This window comes from Phodopus roborovskii, unplaced genomic scaffold, assembly GCF_943737965.1.
Source record: "Phodopus roborovskii unplaced genomic scaffold, PHOROB, whole genome shotgun sequence".
In the NCBI taxonomy this organism is placed as follows: Eukaryota; Metazoa; Chordata; class Mammalia; order Rodentia; family Cricetidae; genus Phodopus; species Phodopus roborovskii.
The window spans coordinates 10,401,682-10,418,463 of record NW_026126516.1 but is presented as its reverse complement, the minus strand read 5'-3'; the positions used below and the strand labels follow the sequence as shown (position 1 = coordinate 10,418,463).

The window sequence follows — 16,782 nt, the reverse complement described above, 5'->3', positions numbered from 1 at the left end:
CTTCTTGTCTCCAATGCCCAATCCAGGACCTTATATATTATATACAAGGACCTTGACAAACCACAGGTAAAAAGACAAACGGAAACAATTGTGAGGCCGCTTCACACTACAGGGAACAAGCTGTACATCTTACATAAGACTGGGGGGTGATAGGGTTAATCCACAAAACAGGATCAAGTCAAATCCAGAGGCGATGGCCATCCTCCCTGGGAAACAAGGTGAAGTGAGGTTTCTAATGTCTGAAGAAATGAGGTTGTCCTAACCTCTGCAGATACCAGGCCATCAGCTCCCCTCCCTGGGACCCTGCCCACTTTGCCTCCCTCTGGACCTCTCCATCCAGAGCCTTCACCCTCGAGGAGGCGGAGGACTCTGGTGGGAAACCCTGGCCGCTGCTCCATGCTTGTCCACTGAGAGTTTTCTAGTTTCACGGTGGTTGCACGTCTCCTGCAGGCCTGCCCTACCACCTGTGCCCCTCCGTGAGTTCAGTCCCCCGTGGCGCCCGCACAGCCTTCCCATGTCATGGCCCATTATTCTTGACCAACACTGCCCCCCACTGGGGGACACTGGGGGGGCACATCTTTCTCCCTGGAGGACAGGGCCTGTCTGACCACTCTGTCGGTTTTGTGAGGAGGATGTTAGAGGAGCTGCCGGCCGGCTGGAAGGGCTTTCCTGAAGAAATGAGCTCACCTCCATTCCCCACCCTCGGCCATGGCCTCCCTACGGCTTTGGATCATTCCCACAGAGCGAGACAGGTACACAGAAGACTGGAAAGACACAGGTGCCATCCAGAGCAGTGAGCAGTGACAGAGAACTACAGTGCAGTGTGGCAGTAATGGGCAGATCTCTGCTTCTAAAGGACACTCCGGCTCTGTGGGCTCTGCCCTGGGAAAGCTTTGTCTTGAAGCACAGACTGGCTTTGGCAGGAAGCAGCAGCTAAGTATGGAAAACTACATGCCAGACACTGGGCAGAATCACCAAGGCTGGAGGGCTAGGCAGGCATATGAGCTGGGGAGTGGAGAGGAGACCCACAGGCAGGCAGTGAACTGAGTGGCAAGCGGCCTGCAGGGCAAAGCAGTAAGTTCAATGTGATTACATTGTCTGAGGTCCTATGTGGTGATTCTAGCACATTTGGATGAACATGCCAAAGTTACCACTCTGTTTCTCTTAAGAATAGGATGACTCAGCAGGGAGATTCTTTTTCTTTCTTTGCTTGTAATCTTGGCCACTGGCTATCCGTCATGAGACAAAAGCTCACTCACATTTGTCACTGTGCCCTGACGCGCAGGACAATTCTCTGGTCGCCCACTAGACACTTGGGAAGTCCCCTGGAGCTGGTCGTGTGATACTGGAAGTCAGTAATGTCAAGAGGAGGATACAGCGAGGGGAATGAGGAACAGTAGTGGGGAGAGTACGGCCTCACAGCAGGTGTCTTTCAAGACAGACGGACGCGTGCAATGGCTAATGGCAGCAGTAGTGCTGGGTGAGGCTGGTCTCCTTGAACAAACAGCGTGGGAGAAACTGACTACAGCTAAGATGAAGCAGGGGACCACGGATACCAGCAATGTCATGGCCACATCTGGCTGGAGAGTAAGGAGGCTGACTGTGTCTGGTGCTAGAAGGACAGGGCTCACACGAGGGAGCCACAAGAGGGAGGACAGCCAGGCTGGGCCTAGACCTGGGTCTGCAGAAGGGCGAGGATGGACTGAGGCATGCACGCCAATCACACAGTGTGTACATGTGGGTGAATAGTACAAGGTCTGCCAAGAGTCACTTTTAAGGGGAGATGAGGCAAGAATCAAGGTCTAAGGAGAAGGGTGAAGTCAAAGAAAAGGCAAAAGCTAGGAGCCTGCAGAAATGGAGTGGCTCTAGACAAGCTTCCTCCTTAAGCCAACCCACCTCGCTCAGTCAGTCTTGGAACAAGCGCGCCTCAAACAGAATCGGCCGTGAAGCCCCCACCCAGATACGCCATTATTTTCCCATGATTCTCTAACAGTCCCTATGTGGCTCCAGAGACTACACAGCTGTGGCGTTTCCTGGTACGACCATAAGTGGGAGGTTCAGGGTGTGGGTGAACTTGAGGTCCCGCAGCAGCAGTGCAGCCAGGCTTCCGCCAGCCACACCTGGCCACAGATCCCCACTTCTGGGTGATGACACAGTGCCTCGATCCTCCTTCCCTGCACTCTCCACTGAGCACCTTCTAGCACCTTCCAAAGCTCTCCCTCCTACAGCTTTATGATGGACTACACAAACTGCTGTTACTCAAGTGCCAGAGACAACCCATTATCACGTGACACATAGTTTAAGTACTTCTTGCTTTCTCCAAAGGGCCAGCCCGAAACCAGTCAGGTTTTCAGTGTAACCATCGGAGACTGCAATCTATAGACCAGTGTGGGGCGGGAAGCGCAGAGGGTGGCCCCTGCGGCTGTAGGGCGCTTACAGCACCCTTGCTCTGCCCACTTGAAGCAAGCAGCCCTGCCTTAGGTTGAGACAAGAATGTCACCAGCATTACTGAATGTCCCCTGGGTGGGGTAGCTGGGCAAAATTACCTGTGGTTGAGTATCACATCTTTAAAATATATGTGACTAACTTGACTTTATTAACAGCTAATGTGTAAGGGGAAAGAGAAAAGGGAACCACGGGAGCAGAAGAAAGCCGGGTGCAGAAACAACCAAGTATAGCCAGAGCTTATCTCACCTGGGCTGAAGTTAAGCACAACAGCAGCCTGGGTGCATGCTCACTGCTTTTTTTCAAGGGTGCTGACGGTGGTTTGGTTCTGCTTAACAGTCCCAAGCACAGGAAGCATGCAAAAATTGGCAAATAGGGTTACATCAAGTAAAGTTTCTACACTGCAAAGGAAACAATCAACAGGGTGAAGAAACAGCCCACAAAAAGAGAGGAAATGTCTGCCAGCTAGTCATCTCATAGAAGGTTAATGTCCAGAATACATACAGAATAAGGACAAAACAAATCAAAAGCAGGTGGTCCAAGTAAGAATGGACAAGCAGTCTGAATAGAATCATCTCAAAAGAAATGCAAATGGCCAACAAGTACGTAAAATTACTGAATGTCATTAACAAGCTGCCTCACCTCAGAATTGTGAACACACATGCACACATATACACATACAACTTTGCACACATGCACGTGAGAGCACACACACACACACACACACACACACACACACACACACACACACACACACCCTTCAAAGCTAATGAGGATGTGGAGGAAAAGAACTTGCATGCTGCTGGTGGGAATGTAAGTTAGCACTATTACGCAGAACAAAACTGTGGTTCCTCACTAACCTAAAAATAGCTCTGCCATATGATTCGGCTACCTCACTTCTGGTTCTATATCCAAAGAGAACCAAGCCACCACAGCACAGGCGCCTGCACACTCAGGCACCTGCACACTCACTCAGGCACCTGCACACTCACTCTGCTCCCTGCACACTCACTCTGCTCCCTGCACACTCACTCTGCTCCCTGCACACTCACTCTGCTCCCTGCACACTCAATCTGCTCCCTGCACACTCACTCTGGTCCTGCACACTCACTCTGCTCCCTGCACACTCACTCTGCTCCCTGCACACTCACTCTGCTCCCTGCACACTCACTCTGGTCCTGCACACTCACTCTGCTCCCTGCACACTCACTCAGGTCCCTGTAGCACTATCAACACCACCACAACACAGAATCTGCGTAGATGCCCATCAACAGAGGAGTGATGCACAATGGAACATTATTCATCCCAAATAAGAATAAAATCCTGCCACTCACAGCAACAAGGAGGGAACTGGAGGACGCTATGCTGTGAAATAAGCCAGACACAGCTAGCTAAGCACTGCACGCTCTCTGTCATATGAGGGAGTTAAAATGAAGCTGGCCTGAACATAGACGGGAGATGGATTAACAGAAGTGGAGAGGGAACCCAGATATGACCGCCACACACTGTGATTAGGGGGCTGGACCCCATTAATATGCTCGATTATGCATGTTAGTGCAAAAGAGTCCTTATTGCAAAACACACACTTGGCTCCAATTTGCCTCACAACAATCTGAGAAGAGGAAGGGGGTGGCTAGAGGAGCAGGCTGGCAGCACTCTGGTGATGTCACAGCCAGGTGACAGGCCTCTGGGTGTCATCAAACTGTGCACATGAAAATAATTCGTAACAAATTTTTAAAAAAAATCTCTCTGGCTTAATCCCACTACTTCTAGATGTGAGTACAGTATGACACCCCCTTCCCCTTGCTGTATTCTGCTACACGCTCCCCTTTCTGAACCTTCATCTGACCCTCACGTCAGGCACACCAGGCTACTCTGGCTCTCAAATGCTCCCTGGACTGGTGCCGTGCGAGTGCCTCCTCCGTGCGTGTGAGATGCCTGTCTTCCCACCCACTCCACCCCTAGCCCAAGCTTCTCACACACCTGACCTGGGCACTGGCTCAGGACTCAAGTCTCTCTTCCCCCTCACTCAGGCAGTCAGGTCACCACACCCTTGGTGCTCTCAGGGTAACCCTTCCCTTTACACCCTAACCCACCTGTCTACAGAGAAGTGTCTACCTTGTTTCCATCTGTCACCCTCTACTTGGTGACTCTCCTCTCCTGTATCAGACTCAACCTCCATGTCCACCCTCCATATAACTGCTTGTATGCATGTGTTGCATGTGCCTGCATGCCCTCACACACACACTCACTGTGTTCCAGCAATGCCGAGTGGCTTGTCTTCCCAGATTATATTTCCCAAGCGATTTTTGCATGTCTGTTAACATCTTTTAAAACATTAGCTGGGCGGTGGTGGTACACCCCTTTAATCCCAGCAGAGGCAGGGGAGCAGAGGCAGGAGAATCTCTGTGAGTTCAAGGTCAGCCTTATCTACAAGAGCTATTTTCAGGACAGCCTCCAAAGTCACAGAAAAACCCTGTCTCGAAAAACAAAAGCCAAACTCTCTCTGTATGTATGTATGTATAATTTTAGTTACAAGAGTGTGATCTGACTGACACACTGGTAGGTCAGACAGAACTAAAAGTCAAGATTACCCTGTGGACAGAGAATATAGGCAGACAATGGACAGAGTTGGGGTAGCTGGACAGACACACAGGGAAGAGTGAAGATGGGTCTTCAGCCCATAGCATATGTAAAAACCAATTCCAAATACATCAAAGACCCACAGTACAACAGGTAAAAGCATAAAATGTATATGGGCACACAAAAGGATGTCTTCATGGCCTCGGATTTGACAGCAAGTTGCTAACAACAATGAAAACAAAACAAAACCCCAGATAAATTGTATTTCATTAAAAATATATATCCTGATAATGCCATAAAAAGCATTATCAAAAAGTAAAAGGCAACTAATAGACAAAATACTTGTGAATTACATATATGACAACAGTCCAGTAGCCAGAATACAAAAACTTCCCAATAACTCAACAAGAGGAAAACAATAGGATTTTAAAAAGCAAAGGGCTTAAATGAACATTTCTCCAAAGACCAAAGTGCCCAACAGCTACATGGAAAGGTGCTCGACATCACCAGCTACCAGTGTCTGCACAGGCAGGGGTCCAGAACAAATGGGAAACAGCAATAGCTGGCAAGTGTGTGAGGGAAAGCTGGGGACCCTCAGTAATTTAAACACACAATCGCCACACAGCATAGCAATCCTACTGCTTAGAAGATATCCACAAGGAAACAAACGGACAGAGAGAAGCATGTTCACACATGGTCACAGAAGTCCTGCCCACAACAGAAGGTGCTGGCAAGCTGGGCATCCTCAGCGGATGCAATAAAGCGTGTTACAGCCTTAGGATGGAGTGCGATCCAGACAGAAGAGGAACGGCGCAGATATGAAGACAAGACAAATCTACTAAGAGCAGGCTTCAGGGGGTGGCCGCTTGGTGGCTGCAGGCTTTGTGGAGCTCAAGCTGAAGGAGGAGGAGGTGCTGCATCTGCAGCTGCTCTACCCTCTGGCACCCTGACCTCCCAGGCTTGCTGATAAAACAGCCCAGGTTCAGGGAGGACTGGACAGTGAGCGAGAAGCAGCAGGGGTCACTCACAAAAGAAACATGAGACCTGTCTTAAAAGAGCTTTGTGGAGGAGTGGATGCTGTGTGCCTGGCTGGGCACAGTTCTCACAGATTCGGTTCTTCCCTACAGGATTGGAGGCCATGGCAGGTTTGCTTTGGTCTACCTGGTCAGCCTTGTGAGAGGCCCCAGGTTCACCTTAGCTTTGTTTGACACACTAGTCCCAAACCCAGTGCTGCTTACCAAACTCACATCAAGATTCTGAGTGCAAACCATGGCCGCCACCTGTCTGGGGAACCGAGGCAGCTTCAGGAGGACCTAAGGTATCTTGAGGCACAGAGCACTTGTCTTCCTGATCTCAGGGTCTGAGAGCTAGGATTCTGGAACCATCAAGGGCAAGCTCTTGAGTGGAGGGAAAGCAGGACTGTCAGTCCCCACGGGGAGCAGAAGCAATGAGGCACCCAGGCAGGCCCCTGCTGATGTCTTACGACCACAGTGGATACGGAGGCAAATGGCCACTGTCCATATCTTTCCAGCAGCCATCAGGAATGGTGGCACAGGCTACCATGGAGAAACAATAAAGGTATCAAGAAAGGGTGACAATTTCTAACAGGAGAAGTCTAAAATCTAACTGTGTCACTTTCATTCCCGCAAGCAACCCCCTAAATGCAGAGTGAAATAAATCTGGGCAACAGATAACATGGGTGCTTCTTAGTCTCTGTACTTCAAAATGATTCATCCAGCCAGAAAAATGAACAACTGACCTGATGGCGAGGCTCACCCCTAAGCGTCTTACCTTATAAGGGATACACACACACACACACACACACACACACACACACACACACACACACACACACAGCAGCGCTTTTCTTTCCTCCAAACTCTCCAGTTCTAAAACTCCATACTACATGGAAGATGCTGACTATGCCACTGAGCAGGGCCAAGCCTCTGGGACCTCAAATAGAGGCAAACACAAAGGATGCCTTCTGCTCTGAGCTAACCAGAGCTGGTTGCAGATGAGGGTCCAGGGATGGCGGCCTAGCCAACCCCTCTAAGTGTTGTCAGGTGCTTGGATTCTCCCCTCACCCCCCTCACCCCCCCCAAGCCAGAAAGCAATGCCCTGAGCCACACTGCCCTCCCTCACCTGCTTTGTGAGATACTTTTGTTGAAAAGTATTGCCTATTTGCTCGCCATTGTCTCAGGCTGCTCTCTCCTACAAAAGCACAGTAAGAGGCTATGACAAACCATACAAATATTTCAGGCCTAGGGCAGCTATATCTGGCCCTTCACAGAAACGTATTTTTTTTTTCTAGGCCAACATTTCCTGCTGAGAGGTGGAAATAGAGAGGAAGAGGGTTTTCTGATCAGTGCTGACCATGGATGTGTGCCTAGCGAATCTGCCAGCCCTGTCCCCAGAGGTAAAGAAGGAAATCACAGAGCTGTGATCTCTAGTAGCAAGGATACTGAGGCATGTGTGTCATGGGTGCCCCGTGGAAAGAGTTCTCCTCACATGCATCTTCAACCAGGACACTAAGATGAGGGGGTATGATCTGGCTCCAGGGATCCCTAGAGGTGGGGACCTGAAACCGGTCACAGTGGAAGGCAGGAGACTAATTTGTCACCCTGTATTGGTCATAGCCACCACCTACTGTACCATCTCTTTAGAATATGAGAAAGCAGGGTGTCCATGAAAGAAAAACACCCTCCAGGGAACCCCAACAGTCTGGGAACTGAGGCTGCTGGTGGAGGTCCTTGAGCCAGCTCCGCTGAGGCATTGAAAGCAAGTGGTCAGTGATAAGCCAAGTCCAGAGCCCCAGCTGGCTGCACTGGGGTCACACCCCTGTGTATGGATAGTGAGGCCATGTCCCTGTGCATGGATGGAGAGGTCACACCCTGTGCATGGATGGAGAGGTCACACCCCTGTGTATGGATGGAAAGGTCACACCCTGTGCATGGATGGAGAGGCCATGTCCCTGTGCATGGATGGAGAGGTCACACCCTGTGCATGGATGGAGAGGCCATGTCCCTGTGCATGGATGGAGAGGTCATGTCCCTGTGCATGGATGGAGAGGTCACATCCTGTGCATGGATGGAGAGGCCATGTCCCTGTGCATGGATGGAGAGGCCATGTCCCTGTGCATGGATGGAGAGGCCATGTCCCTGTGCATGGATGGAGAGGTCACACCCTGTGCATGGATGGAGAGACAACATTCATGCTGTGTCTTCCCTGCTTCTCAGCAGCTCAGTGGCCAGGTCCAGCTCTGCAAATGCTGCAGTCATCTGCTCTCATTTTCTTATTCCAAATGCTCAACATCTGCCTGGCACCCTCAGGATGAAGGTTCCCCTTGAATGTCAACTCCTTGGTAAGACTGTCTCTGACCACATAACACAAGCTGAGTGTGTAGTGAGGAGGATATACTTTTGTATGATTTTAATAAAAAAGATTTTCCAGTGCTGAGAATTGAACCCAGGGTCTAGTGCACAGCAGACATGTGGGCATTCAACCATGGATGTTTCTACCTACAAAAATGCAGACCTATAAGAAACTGTCTTCAAGAATGACTGTGACCCTGTGTGACTTCTCTTGGGTCTCTCAAAGTCCCTCATCGAGGAAAATGGAGTCTTCCTCATGAGTAGACTGGGGTAGGCCTGTCATGAACCAGAGGCAAACGGGCCCCTTCCCACCTCCCCAAGGCAATCTCCTCTGTGTTCCTATCTTTTCTCCAATTTTATCTGTTTTCTTTTCCTGACAATTTATCTTTTCTTCTTTTAAATTTTTAATCTGAAACTTAATTATTTGTATTATTAAAGAGAACCAATGAAGTTAAATTAAATTACATTCACTTCACATTAGAAGTAGTTGTGTAAAATACTGTCCGGCTACAAGTCAACTCTGCCCATGGACATATTTCTACATCTGGAAAGTACTAGCTACTTGTGGCTACTGAGCACTTGAATTGTGGCTAATGCTCCAAAGAACTTGATTTTAAGTTTAATTTTTATTACTTTAGGTTGAAATGAAATCACTTGATGTGGCCAATTTCTGAGCTCCTCCCTGGAAAAACCAAGCACTGCCAGCACTGATACCTGTAGGCGGTATAGTGTGGGAAGGTCATCTATGACTTTAACTTTTAACAAGAAATACCAAAAGGATAAAGGGAAGTTCAGCGCATCCTCGAGCAAGGCATTTATCCTCTTCCTGGAGTTTAAATTCTAGGCTTGTTCTCCAACTCCCCCAGGTGGAGAAAAAAGGATGCTGTGGACTTGGAAGTGGCGCTTCTCAGCAGGCTGTTCTCAAACCTGCTAAGTGTCGGGGATGAGGTGGTGCCCAGCCCGGCCTCTGGCGGGGCCCTCAGTTGTAATAACACTCTTTGAGAGTTTCTTCAGAGATCGATAGGCTCTTCCCATCACAGAAACTTTCAGAGTTGTCTTGCACCTCAAGGAGACATCCTGTGACCCATGCCAGTAGCTGGGCTAGCTCCTCTACAAGTGCAGGGGAATATCTGCTGTCTCCTGCAGTAGCACGCAGCCTGTTCTCCCCTGCAGCTGCCTATGACTCTATGGTTAGTTCATTCTCCCATTGTCACCCCCACCTGAAACTCCCAATCACAGACTGAACAGAGGCAAGGGATCACACATCACAACACAAGCTAATTTGTAAGTTCTTAAGAGGTCAGGACTGCGGTAGTCTTTTTATTCTCCCCAATCCTAACCACCATGCTCATTCATACAAGACCAAAGATATCGAGCCCAGAAATTCATCATCCATCCATCCATCCATCCATCCATCCATCCATCCATCCATCTCCTATCTACGAAGTGTACTATCTTGCAAAATACAGTAAAAATATATTCTACCAAGAAAAAGTCCCCAAATAAATGTAACTAGAAATCAGAAACACATTTCAGTGGAAATTCTATTCTGAAATGCTTTAAATTAAAACAGACTATATAGATAGATATATTTACCACTGACCTTTTTCTAGTAAGACCTGTAAGACAATTTATTTTTTAAGCAATTTTCTATTGCTTAAAACTTTCACCAAAAAAAAAAAAAAAAAAAAATCAGAAAAAGTCCTATCTCCCAGGTGTGATAGCACATGCCTATAACCTCAACATCTGAATGGCTGAGATGAGAGGCTAGCCTGGGCTACACAGTAAGATCCTGTCTCAGATACAAAGATAAATGAAAAAGGCCTAATTGCCATAATCATCGAGCTATTTATTTACTTAAAATAAATAATATTGAATGAAAGTTCTACATTGAAATTCCTTTGGGGGGGGTAAAAAAAACAACATATAATAATTAAACATTATTTATAATGGAAAAGCAAGCAGCCTAGCTGACTGGACACTTCTTTTCCTGACACTATTTATTTATTTGCTGAGGGCTGGCCACAAGGGCTTTGCAATTTCTAGGTAAGGGCTCCACGACTGGGTGATATTCCTAACCTTCTAAGCACTTTTTAAATCCAACAGCCTAGTATTTCTTGACTGTTGGTCCTAATACACATGAAGAATACCAAGATGAATGGCGGGTCATCTACTATGGGATGCAAGTCACAGGAAAGTAAGGTGGCTCAAGGCAGTATATGACAAATAAGTGACAGCAAATTACTACCCAAGTTTAAAAGACAAACAAGCAAGCAAACAAAATATGGTCCAGGAAAAGAAAACCTTCCCCTGAAGTTAAAGATAATTAACAACACGTGTCATCCTTAAACACCTGGGTTTCGTTCCCAGCACTCACATGGCAGCTTACAGCCACCCAGAATTTCTCTTGTCTTCTACGGGCACTAGACACACATAGCACACACACACAAATGCAGGCAAAATACTCATGCACATAAATAAAAATAAATAAATAAAATCTTAAAAATCAAACCTCTTAAATTTCAGAATAGATGAATTTGAGTTGGTGCTTAAAAAAAATTGAAGGCTTCTACCATTTTTTTGTTTGTTTTTGATAGCAAGGCAGAAGGGATTCACTTCTGAATTCTTTTCTTGTTTGTCTTGTGTGTATCTGTGCCAGAGGTCAGAAGACAACTTGCCAAACTGTCTTCATAGTAACCTAGACATGGCTTAATGAATTCTTTGAAGTCTAATGTTGTGTAAGTTTTCTGAGTTATGCATGTACTAACTAAATGTAGAGCCAGGCAGCTAAAGAGATTTGCAAACCTAGGGCAGGGCACCTCTTTTCAGTAAATTTTTTAAAGTTATTTTTCACACAAATGCTATTTCTGTAACATGTAATGAGTATTATTGCTATTATTAGCTGAACTGATGAATACTTAATCTTTTTTTGTTTTAATTTCTAATACGAAAAATATAGGTAGATAACTGTAACCCTCCTACATAAAAGCTGTTGGGTTCCCAACGCCTTTGAGGAGTCTAAAGGGCCCTTCCTCCCCTTTTGTCTGAGAACGGCTGTTGCACATGAAAGCATGCCCAGGAGAGAGCGCCAGACGGTCTCTGGAGGCACCGTGCACACTGTAGTGCGGTGGCTCAGCAGGGGCAAGTCCGTCCTCTGGAGACACTGGCATTCAGTAGGTGAGGCCAAGGATAGAGACACACACAGCCCCAGAACAGCCTCTAACACAGCACCTGGCTTGATATGCTGGTGCAGAGACTAAGCATGGCAGTCTGTGGGACCCCAGGGGTCCCACCTACATCAGCTTATACATGGATGGAGTGGGAGCTGGAAAACAGTACTTTCAGGAAGAACCAGCTTCTGAGGCCCCAAAGGCAGCCAATTTGGATCAGTCATCTTCCAAGCCCTACCATCTCAGGCTGCACCTGAGCACTGGGCAAGGGCTGTAGGCCTGAGAAGGGCCAGCCAAAGTAAGGCAGAAGCCAACCTGTGGATGGAGGCTTTGGCCCTTCCATAGAGGGCATCAGATAAGTCACCGTGTGGCTCTTTCCAAACCACTCCCATGGTCCTCTCCAATTTATTCAAGAAAGATGCCTGATCCAGAGACAGTGAGCAGAAAGCCCCCAGTTAATTCTAAAAGACACTTTCACAAAATTTTTACCTATGTTTTCATGTAATCATCCCGTTATTAGATTAATAATTTTTATATATTTTAGCTTTAATTTATAGAAAAAAAGCATTATTTACCAGCCAGTACAATGAGATTCCCAGCAAGCTTCAATCTTATTCTCCCTTGCTCCGGGATGCCAGTGGAAATAGAATGAAAAGGGACAAAACAGTCATAAAGGTGAATGGTGTCACAGTGAGAGATCAAGTCCAAGGGAGGATTGCTCAGGCTTCTTCTAAGCACTGGATGTTATATAAGAGTTGCTGGAGAGATTTTCAAACAAAACTAAGCTGAGCCGGGCATACGAAATACACAGAGAACAAGACTCAAACCACCTTTAATGTGCCAAAAACAAATCACTTTATAACAATCTTGAACACATTTTAAAACGCCAACTTTGGACAAAGTACACAGATTTTAAAAACACAAGACAATAAATATAGCAACACCATCCAATGATCTGACCCTGCAAAATCAATGTCTGGATCTGAGTATAATGTCTTTAAGACTTTTTAAGTATTCATAAAAATATGCCTAATCATGGTCCTTTATGTCCTGGTCCTCTATATCTGAATGCTAACTTGTTCTCTCTGTCTATCTCCACAACATTTTCCAACTTCAAGTGGCCCACGATTCAGCTATGGCCTGTCCATTAAACATACACTATAAAATAAACCTGTATCTAGCACTGGATAGAAATGTTTACTTTCAGGACACATGGGCATAGACAAGTCAAACTTTAACATTCTATTTGATAGAGAAGAAAAGAAAAATGTACTAGCACATCCCGTTGGAAATTCCCAGAGCAAGGCAGTAACCACCTTTAGCAGTGTGTTACTATACTAACAGGTCTATCCTGCTGTGCATTTCCCAAAATTTCTTGGGAAAAGTGGGGCCTAATCTGTCCCACATAGTTAAAAGCAGCCCCCCAAGATCTTCAGCTCACTAAGTTGTCTTAGAGATGAAGAAACACGTCACACAAGGTGAGTGAGTGCATCGCTCATAGCAAGCAGGAATCATCATGTTTGCTCTCTAACTCTCAGCCTGGAATATCTTCTGTGTCTCATGCTGGCTTTCACTCTATTACTTTTCCTTCCTTATGAAAAAGCCCATATTCTAACCAAAAAGTGTTCTTCAATATAAACCGCTTGATGCCTTGTGTCCCGTGAGGTAGGGGACCGCCAGTCAAATGTCTCTTTTAAGGACTCTCCACATGCTTGACAAGGTATGTTAAGTCAGTCACAGGCTAACTTCTAGGATCTCTGCTGGGATTATTCCCTAAGCCTCTGGCAGCTCATCCAAGGCTGGGCACCTGCCCTGTCCACCTCTCCAGGCTGTGAAGCCTGAGTGTGTGAACGGTCCAGGCTCTGAGCCACCTTCATGGGGCAATGTGAACACCTGCAGCTTGTGAAGGGGACATGCTGTTGGAAGGGCTCAACGAGCAACATGGGAATGCCAAAGTATTTTAACAGTTCAGGTCAAAAAGTTCAAACTCAGAGCAACAGGAGAAGAGAAGTGCGTGCAGTAATGACTTAATTCACTTGCTCAGTCAATCATATTCCTTAAGTGGGTGGGACTAGAAGACAGGAATAGAGCTGAAGGCCCAGGGGAGGGAAACGGTGATCACGGGACTAAAGCACCTTGATGTGCATTCCTGAAAAATAATGTTCGCAGTGCTCTGCCAAGTGTCATGCTCATGTTGCCTCAGCCTCCTTCTGAGGAAGGAGGGACGTGCCCAACATTTCAGTGTTTTTCAGTGGTCATTTCAAGCTCTGTGGCTCCAGTTCTTAGACAGTTGCACTAGAAAAGATACAAAAAGACAACTGGGGCGTCACACTGGACACGACAGGCCACACTCAAGAGCCCTACACAGCCAACAGTAAGAGCCCCAATGTGCGCCACAGATGCTTTCTTACACAGCAGTGCAATGCACATCTCTGAACTGGGATGGGTTCTTCAGGTTGAAACTCAACATTATCCGTCCTATCCTTATAGCAAGGATCTTTCTCCTAAAACAGGGAGAAACGAAACACGCGCACTGATACTTCTCTGTGACCCCCAAGAGTAATGGGACACAGGTATGTTTGAGCAAGGAAGATTTGGGGAACATTAAGAAGCCTTGGCATAAGGCAACAGACAAAGCACACAGCATACACCCCTGCAAAGCAACTACATTTCACGTAAAAACTGCTGAAGCGCTGGCTCTGCAAGGCAGTCTACCAGAGCGTTGCCACAGGAAACATCATGGTCTGCTGTACAGAAAGGGCAGGCAAAGACTGGCACAGACAATCCTAACTACTGGTATTTCAGGAACCTTTTGGATTTCCGCTTTCAGCTCTAGGGAAGGAAACAGATTTGCTGGGATGAACCACCTGCTGCAGGAGGGAGGCTTAGAACACACCAAATGAGAGGGTAAAGACAACCTGGAACTAGAATGAGCCCGGAAGATTATCGGCAGTTAACTGCGTTTCCCAGGCAGAAATGAACCCATTCTAACGTGGTTTGCAGGGAGGAGGCACCTAACATTCACAAATTAAAAATGTCTGTGGTAAGATCTCCAAGATGCAGCTTTGGAGAAGGAAGACTAATGAGCAGCTCTTAAAAACTGAGCCAACCGAGCTCTGGGATCCTTGGCCTTGGGCTCTCTAGTTCCAAGACGACGAGATACAAGAGAAGGCAACAGAACCTGGCTGCCCCGCAAATGCCCTCAAGGTACACAGCTCTACTGAGGAACACAGATTCTACCAAATGACCCAAGGGGGCATTCCAGATATTCCCAAAATAAGTCAAAGCCAGGAAGCAAGAAAAGTCAGAACTCACCAAAGAGGACAGGGGACTGGAGAGAAAGGAAATAAATAGAAGATTGTAAAAAAGTACCCAAATTAGAGATGTCAAAAATGCCAACACTGCCTAACTGAAAAGGCCTCAAGGGAACAGAGATCAGCAGGGGAAGCTTGCCCAGGGCACTAGCTGAAGAGACTGCACCAAGGAAATCGAGTCACCGAGAAAGCCACCTGACAACCAGACAAGTTAGGAGAGGCTGGCCCTGAAGCTAAAAGGAATATGGAATCGCGCTAGGAGCTCCATTTAAGACCAGTTTACCTGGAAGGGCTCTCTAGGTTACAGGCCACAAAACTATTTTTGAGACGTGAGCTTCACAACTTTCACTATAATGTGGGGGGGAAAAACATATAAGTAACTCTTATGAAAACACTTCTCATACAGGGACGAATATTATGAGACTTTGGTTTTTATTACTCTCTTGTGTTAGACCCTAGATTAAAAGCTGCCCAAGGAAGGCACTGAGTATGTGACAGTAGTTACCTCTGACTCTGCTGTGTCTTGTCCTTCTTTTGAACCTTTTCCACTTTTCACCGGTTTTGGTGGTTCCTGGGAAGCATCACACACACACACATACAAAAAAAAAAAAAAAAAAAAAAATATCAATCAGTGTTCTCAGTATTGGAACTGCTAAGCATCGTCAGCTCAAATGCTGCCGTTTCCAAATAGATTCCTATCACTGAGAGCTTCTGGTGGCTTTAATACGCCAGCAGCAAACTACATCACATGCAGTCCAGACACAGGACCAGGAGCCGTCAAATTCCGTTTCTCTTCATGTTCTTCGTCTGTGTTGGGGGGTGGGTGGGGGGAGGTGGAAACTCCAGGCAGGGGACAGATAAAGCCAGTCTCAGACCCAGCTCCTGGCCCGTCCCTTTCTCCCCTCCCACCCCTGAACCTCACGAGTGAGGGTTTCTGGGGCGAGCCTGGAACGCTCCCGCACCCCAGCCCCCGCCGCGCAGAGCGCTGCACGGAGCATCGGCCGCCACCCAGAGCGACCGCGGCTCCTGAGCGCCACCTCAGAGCCTGGGCGGCCTCCCCAGCTCCATGCAATCCTGTCAGCGCCCTGGGCCGGCCCGCGAGCCTGGACGGCCTGCCGCCCCGCCCCGCCCCCACCCGCCGCCGCCGGGACCCCCGCCCCGGCCCCGGGGACCCCCGCCCCGACTCACTTTCTCCTTCTTGTTTTTATTCGGCATGGCTGGTGCGGGCCGCCGCCGCCGCCGCCGCCCCTGCCGCCGCCCGCCGCCACCGCCGCCGCAGCAGCAGAAGCGCCCCCGGCCCAGCCGTCGCGCCGCCCCGGCCGCCGCCGCCGCCGCTGCAGCCGCCGCCCGGGGACTGAGTCGCTCGTCCGCTCTCGCTTCCCCTTTTCCAGGCTCCCAGAGGCTGCGGCAGCCGCGGCGGCGGCGGCGGCGGCAGCAGCGGCGGCGGCGTCTCTCCGCCCCTCTCCCGGCAGGCCCCGCCCCTGCATTGGGCCCCGCCCCGCGCCGGCCCCACGCCGCCCTCTCCCCGCCCTGCCGCCCTCAACGGCGCCACGCCATTGGCCGGCACGTCCTCACGTGCCCTAACGCTCCGCGGCGTCGCCCCGCCCACTGCGCGGCCTGTCCCCACCCCCTCGATGCCCATCGGCTCGTGTGCGGCCCATTTGCCCGGGTCTGAAGGCTTCGGTGGGGCCGGCGGCAAGGGGGCTGCCGAGGAGAGGGGGGCGCGTGTGGGAAGGACGGCACAGGTGATAAAGTCGCAGGCGCTGAGCCGGGGCGGGGCGGGGCGGGGAGCAGAGGACAGTGAGGAGTGGAAATGCACATGTGACACGTATGGCGAACTGTTCTGCAGCCGTCCAGGCACGGAAAGCACTGCCCCGTAGGCCGGGTCGTGGCGACACT

At 48.7% G+C, this 16,782-nt stretch overlaps 1 protein-coding gene across 5 annotated transcripts in view; it reads right to left on the bottom strand.

Moving 5' to 3' along the window:
- Positions 1 to 16,309, bottom strand: part of Ppp2r5c (protein phosphatase 2 regulatory subunit B'gamma) — a 114,534-nt gene extending 98,225 nt beyond the window's left edge. For 2 of the 5 annotated variants that reach the window (XM_051196614.1, XM_051196613.1), the window contains exons 1-2: positions 16,072 to 16,307; positions 15,389 to 15,454 (exon numbers count right to left, since the gene is read on the bottom strand). In XM_051196614.1, coding sequence (XP_051052571.1) covers positions 15,389 to 15,454; positions 16,072 to 16,098 — 93 coding nt within the window. In that variant the 5' untranslated portion in view covers positions 16,099 to 16,307. Of the gene's footprint in view, positions 1 to 15,388; positions 15,455 to 16,071 lie in introns of all 5 variants that reach the window. The other 3 variants (XM_051196612.1, XM_051196615.1, XM_051196618.1) reach the window with 3 other exon arrangements.
- Between the last annotated feature and the right edge of the window lie 473 nt (positions 16,310 to 16,782).